Below are 6,370 nucleotides of genomic sequence, written 5' to 3' on the forward strand. Positions count from 1 at the left end.
CCACATTATTCTCTCACCAAAGGCAGTCATTATAACGGCAGTGTTTTTCCCCCTCAAGGAAAATCAACAATAACACCACACGCTCGCTCGCTCGCGCCCGCGCGCACACACACACACACACGGCGCGTTTCTTCGATACTGCGCCGTGAGGTGTACATCCCTAAAATATCGAAACCTAAAGAGGGGGTGGGGGTAGAGGGGCCCAATCCTCGACCCTCGATACATAACACACGCCACACGCCAGGCCGGCCGCCGGGACGCCTCCGAGACGACAGGGGAAAGAGGAGGAGAGAGAGAGGTAGAAAGGGGGAGAGGAGGCACCCATGGCCGGCCTGACTCGGACGCCATCGGGAAACCCAATGCATGATTGACTTCAAGAAAGAAAGAGATTTGGCCTGGGGGGAGTTTTGGGACATAGGGGTGGTGGGTAGGAGAAAGGAAAGGGATTACATACCGATTTTGAGAGTAAATACAGGACCAAAATTTGGTATTTAATAATATTTTATAATTAATTTGAGTATTTAATCCTCGAGGAAACGATGAGTTACATAACATTTCAAGCATGTGTGGGCCTAGGCGGGGGAAAGGATCTAGGGGGCTAATTTTTTTTTCGGGAAATTGGGTAAAAGGGTCAATTGAGTCACTGCCTGTATGGAGAACGTTGTAAATTTCTTGTTTGTTGCACACTGAACACTACGTTCGAAAGGAGGTAAGCAGGCAGTGACGGCGGACCCGGATAGTATGGGAGAAGGCCGCTAGCCTATATATTCTCGACTGAAGCGTGGCACGCCATCAGCGAGAGCCAAGGGGAATGCTGTTGGAGCGCGTGGGAGGAAGTCACCAATGTGTGTGTGTGGCAAGGTATCCTTTCTGATACCCCATAGGCAGAAACTGTTAAATTCTGATCAGCAAACGTTCTGATCAGGATAAAGCTGTCCTCACAATGAGCGTTTCACGAGGCACCGATGATAGCGCCTACTGGGCGCTGTGTAGGCCAACCCGCCAAGCTGCTGCCCATCCAGAGCGCCCGCCCATGTGGCCGGGCAAGAGAACGTTCTGAAGTCGAACGTGCATTCGCAGCACCCTGAGGGACTTTCATTGTGGGGCCACAATAGAAATAGACAGGGAATTCTGATCCAGTGTTCAAGTCCAGGTGACGTCCTCGCGACTCTCTCGCGACGCAACAGGTGCTGCGGGCGCCACGCGGGGCCTGAGGCGCCTGAGGCAGTGCCGAGCCGAGCGGGGCGCCCTGGCGGCCCTGGCGCGGATACCAACAGGTGGACGTGTGCGCGACGGGCGATCGATAGGGGGGTGGAGCGGCGAGCCCGCAGGGGTTGTCAGTGTCGGGTCCCGTCAGGGCAGCGCCAGGAGTCAGCGCCAGCGGCAGGACCCAAAGTCAGTTCGGATTGATCACAGAAATAGTTATTTGAAATGTGTCGCGAAGTATGCTTCATACAGGAATACAGGGTGGCCCATCGCGTCGTTCTTTCTTCCGATTATACCCGGGTTTATACAGTTGCAACTCGTATGCATATTCGCACGGGGCCGTAAGAAGCATGGTGAGCGACGATAGGTAAGCCCGCCTGTTTGCCTGCATCCGGTACAGTATATCCAGTAAAAAGAACGGCGCCGACAATAGGCCACCAATAGTGAATTCGGCAATTCTCTGGACAAGGTCTGCGTCAATTCGAGGTTTATCCGGGCGTACTCCAGGGGTACTCGAAGGGTACTCCAGGGGTACTCCAGCCGTACTCCAGCGGTACTCGAAGGGTACTCCAGGGGTGAGTAACCCGCGGTTAGCCGGTTGTACACGAGCTCGCAGATTCGTTTCCCCCTCGCGGCGCCCTGAGTCTGCGGAGGTGTGAACAGGCCGAGCACCACCACCGCGCCACCCGCACCGGATGCCCCGCGGATACGATAGGCACCGCGCGCTAGAAAATCCCGATTCTCGCCCGTCGCTGAAAGCTCTGGCAGCCAAAATGGCTTTTCTGCGCGCTTTTCCCCCCTTGAGGCAGCCGCGGGGCGGGGCGAGGAGGAGGCCCCGCGAGGGGCGCCCTGCTGCTGCCGCTGGCCACGCCCCAGAGCGAGCCTCGGGGCGAGCCTCGGGGCGAGCCCTCGGGGAACCCAGGCCAGCCGCCTGCGCAGCTCGTCACGGCCAATTAGAAACACAAACAAACCACTAAACGTTTCGCGCGCGCCCTCAAAGTGGCGGGGCGGTGGTGGTGGGGGCGGCGGAGCGGAGCGGCAGCAGGGAAGTCCCGCGCGCACCGAGGCGGCAAAGGGAAGCCAAGGCGGCGGCTGTGGGATTGTGGTGGCCGCGCGGGGAGGAGGGAGTGGGGAGGGATCGCTTTGATCGCGCCTCGGGGCAGGCAAAAGAGCCGCACACTCTTGCATCAAAGTGACCGGCCTGGCCACCGCCGCCGCCGGCTCGCCAGCAGGGCTGATGGCCCAAACGGTCCAAACAGAGTCCAAAGGGAATGGAGTGGCGGAGACCAGGCAGGCCAGGCGCGAGCCCACAAGGCCGCTTGGGCCGCCGCCGCCGCGCTTCGCTCGGCCCCGCCAGATGCCGCGGACTTGGAGCGTTACCCACATTATTCTCTCACCAAAGGCAGTCATTATAACGGCAGTGTTTTTCCCCCTCAAGGAAAATCAACAATAACACCACACGCTCGCTCGCTCGCTCGCGCCCGCGCGCACACACACACACGGCGCGTTTCTTCGATACTGCGCCGTGAGGTGTACATCCCTAAAATATCGAAACCTAAAGAGGGGGTGGGGGTAGAGGGGATACCGCACCTTTGCTCTCTTTGCTCTCGTACTGCAGGCAGTTGTTGTTGTTGGTCGCTGCGGGGTTGTTGTTGTTGCTGGTGCTGCTGTTGTTGTTGTTGCTGCTGGCGGAGAGGGGACGCCCGGGTGGGCGCGCCGAGGACGGCGTCGACGTCGGGGTGGGCGGAGCTGGTCCACGCGGGCCACCCATCTGGAGCTGCGACATGACCTCGGCGCCGCTGTACGGGGAGCAGAGGGGAGGCGGCGTTTAGTAAAGAGGCGATACTCACCCCCAGTTACATTCTAGAGACTCTATTGACACTTTATGTCACCACGTGAAGTAGCCATACGAAGAGAAAAGCATGTTAAGATGCGCTCATTAACGCGTTTATAAGAATCCTGTATGATAGCGCGCCTGATAAAGGTCGCTGACTCACGCCGTGCACTTTCGTAGTTATACTGTGCCGCATGCACGGGTGCGAGTGGGTTGCCTACTCGCACGGGGTCAGAAGGAGCCGCGGCCGTGGGCAGCGGGGATTGGAAAACCCGCGCGCACTCGTGCATGCGGTACAGTATAACTACGTAAGTGCGCGGCGTGTGAATCAGCCACCTGGTTGGTATATGGCACATTCGTTGTCCCCTAAAGTTGAAGTGAAGAGGGCAGACGGTGTGGCAGACCATACGTATCCCAGGACGGTCTCCCGACCTGTGTCACCAAGCCACGCCATGCCACGCCACGCCACGCCACATGTGTGCCATTACCGGGCCCCAGGGCGCTCGGCACGGCGCGGCCGCCCTGCCGCTGGTCGTGTAGTGTGTCTCTTGCCCCGCCCCGGCCCCGCTCGCCCGAATAAATTATTTCCCTGCCGTCAAATAATGTACGCGCGACGACCACCAATAAGTACTCTCCCTCTCTCTCTCACACACACACACACACACTCGCACACATTCGCAGGGCAGACGGCGGTGACGGGGGGGTCTAAGACTATTTTATACTTCCAACAAGGAGAAGCTCTCCCAGCAGCAGCAGGAGAAAAAGATATAAATATATTTCGAGAAGAGGTGGACAAGGACAGGACCGAGACCAATTATTTTGAACAAGGGCGAAGTAGTCGTGGTCACCTAACTTGAAGTTGAAGGGCACAGGGTGTAGGCTACTTTTTTTAGGTTGACCGTAAACTTGACTTGACGAACCACGAAGCCTCTCTCGGACCAAGGTTTTTGATCCGTAAACGCGCAGAGCCACAAAAAGAGAGGGAAGGCAAAAAACGCGTAAGAGGGGAGATGTAATGGAGGTGGAGGTTACTTTGTCGGTACGGGGGTAACGTACAAAGTTGTACACGGCATGGAGATGTCCTGGCTCGTGCCACGGCGCCCCCCTTTCCCCCTTCCCTCCCTCCGAGACGGCTTCCTCGCGTTACCGCCAGTCAGCGAGGCAACCAGCCGTTCAGCGAGAACCTCCCAGCAGTTTAGACCCTGCGCCCCTTTGCCCCCCCCCCCTTCCCCCTGTGCGACACGATCCTCCCCCCGGGTGGCCGACCCCCTTTATGTAACCACAGTCGCTCACCAGTCCTCGGTGTCGCAGTCCCGGAAGCCCTTGGCGAACGGGTTGCTCGCGATCTTCAGTTGGGTTATCTGCAACGAAGAGTCAGTATTAGAGCAGCCGTCGTCAGCCGACGTGGAAATACCAGAAGGGGCTGATTCGCCACACCATCCTCAGTAGGTAGACTGACCGCATTACACGCGTGCGAGCAAGTTGCCTATTCGCACCGATGCAAGGCGCTGGTCAGAACAACCCTACGAATGCGGCCGGGTGAATGAGACACGAGATACAAGTGATATGATAATAGGGTGTTCGCTCACCCTGTGATTCTGGTAGGCCGTGACGGCAGTGAAGCGCGTCTCCGGGAATATGAAGACTTTGAAGTTCTGTGTCCTGGGGTTGTGGTCGTCGGCCAGGTGCTGGTACGGCCCCGCGCCCAGGTGGGGCATCTGCCCCGGCCGCGTCCCGGCCTCCGACATGGGCACGTGCAGGACGTGGAAGCGGGGCTGGTACCGGTGCATCGAGTTGAGGATGATCTGGAAATAGCGGGAGGATATGGCGAACGTTGTCGAGAGATATTACGACTCATGGGGATTTTAAAGTCCGATTTTTTTCGGGATAAAATGGACAGTTTTCCAGAAAAAAAATCGGTACATATTCAAACATTTCCAGAAGAAAATTCACAAACAAGTAAAACTATCCAGAAAAATTGAGAGATGAAAAAAAAAGATCCTTGAAAAATTTCAACAACAACAAAATTCGGAAAATTAAAATCCCTAATCACGACTCTGCTAGTCCTGCGGTTGTACTCACGTGGCCGTTATCGTCCAGCTGGTTGTTGGTGAGCTTGAGCTTGTCGAAGGAGATGACCTGCTTCATCCACTGGGCGCCGGTGGCGGGCGAGTCCGGGTGGATGTGCACCCGGGGCGGGGACACCGGGTCGGCCTTGCCGGCCACCACCCACGACGAGCTGTGGAATGCGTATCGGTAGCGCTTGTCGTCCACGGGCACGAAGTCCATCATGAGCATGTACATGGCCTCGGGCGCGAGGCCGAACAGCCGCGCCTGGAACGTCGGGAACATTCGCCTGCGGCAGAAGGAGGTTTGGAGTTGAACGGGGATGGTCAAGGGGCGCAGGAGAGACGGCGGGAGAGGGAGGCGCTCGTACCTGCCCGCCTTGGTGACGATCATCTCGGTGCCGAGCTCGTTGAACTCGTCCCAGAGGGGCTTCATCTCCAGCACGGCCCCCGTGCCCTGCAGGTCCGGGTGCAGCGGCAGGACCTGCGGAGGGGGCCGCACCGTCCGGCCGCCGCCCGCGCTGTCGTCGCTGTGCTCCCCGGAGTCGTCCAGGTCGGCCGAGGACGCCGTCGACATGATGTCGGCGTTGGCGAGGTGGTCGGCGACCGTCGAGACCGCCGGCGGCCCGCTGACGACGCTGTCGGGCGCCGTCGACGGTGACGTCCTGCTGCGGTGGGAGCCCCTGGTGGCGGCGCCTGCCGGGCGCGCCGCCTCGTCGCCGGGGGAGTCCGGGCTGGAGCGCAGCGTGGCGGGCGGCGGGGCCGCGGCGGCGACGGGCGTAGAGGCGGCGGGCTTACAGGAGCCGGCCGAGAGCAGGCATGCTGCGGACACACCAAGGAGTCGCCATTCAGCATCAAAAAAAACGACCAAGAAAATTACATAATATCCGAGGACAACGACGTGCAAAACTCAATTTCGCAGTGCTTAAAGTTGTTGGATGGTGCAAAAGGTCCGATCAGCACTATGTATTGGGGTACGAGCAAAAGAGGACTGTCTCCATATGTCATATGCCATAATGAGCACGTGATCCACTGCGATGTTGGTCGCCGAGGCGGGGCGGGGCGGCCCGTGGCGGCGGGGCTGCTCGCGCCTACAAAGTAGCGGTGCCACCGCGCCCCGTGTGAATGAAGTGCTCAATCAGGACGGGGATTAATCAAGTAGGGGGGTGGCCCGGCCCGGCCCGCCCGCGGCCCGTAACTTATACGCTATCCAAACAGTCCGACGTCTTAATCCTGCCGCGAAGCAACCCCCCCCCCCTCCCCC

The 6,370-nt window shown here is 58.8% G+C and overlaps 1 protein-coding gene across 2 annotated transcripts in view; it reads right to left on the reverse strand.

Moving 5' to 3' along the window:
• Positions 1 to 6,370, reverse strand: part of LOC113217856 (T-box transcription factor TBX1) — a 14,499-nt gene that overhangs the window by 2,135 nt on the left and 5,994 nt on the right. For both annotated transcript variants that reach the window (XM_052270191.1, XM_026437926.2), the window contains exons 3-7: positions 5,478 to 5,928; positions 5,123 to 5,396; positions 4,630 to 4,845; positions 4,334 to 4,401; positions 2,797 to 3,005 (exon numbers count right to left, since the gene is read on the reverse strand). In XM_052270191.1, coding sequence (XP_052126151.1) covers positions 2,797 to 3,005; positions 4,334 to 4,401; positions 4,630 to 4,845; positions 5,123 to 5,396; positions 5,478 to 5,928 — 1,218 coding nt within the window. The remainder of the gene's footprint in view (positions 1 to 2,796; positions 3,006 to 4,333; positions 4,402 to 4,629; positions 4,846 to 5,122; positions 5,397 to 5,477; positions 5,929 to 6,370) is intronic.

This window comes from Frankliniella occidentalis, unplaced genomic scaffold (genome assembly GCF_000697945.3).
Source record: "Frankliniella occidentalis isolate FOCC.00 unplaced genomic scaffold, Focc_3.1 Scaffold113, whole genome shotgun sequence".
NCBI classification, from domain to species: domain Eukaryota; kingdom Metazoa; phylum Arthropoda; class Insecta; order Thysanoptera; family Thripidae; genus Frankliniella; species Frankliniella occidentalis.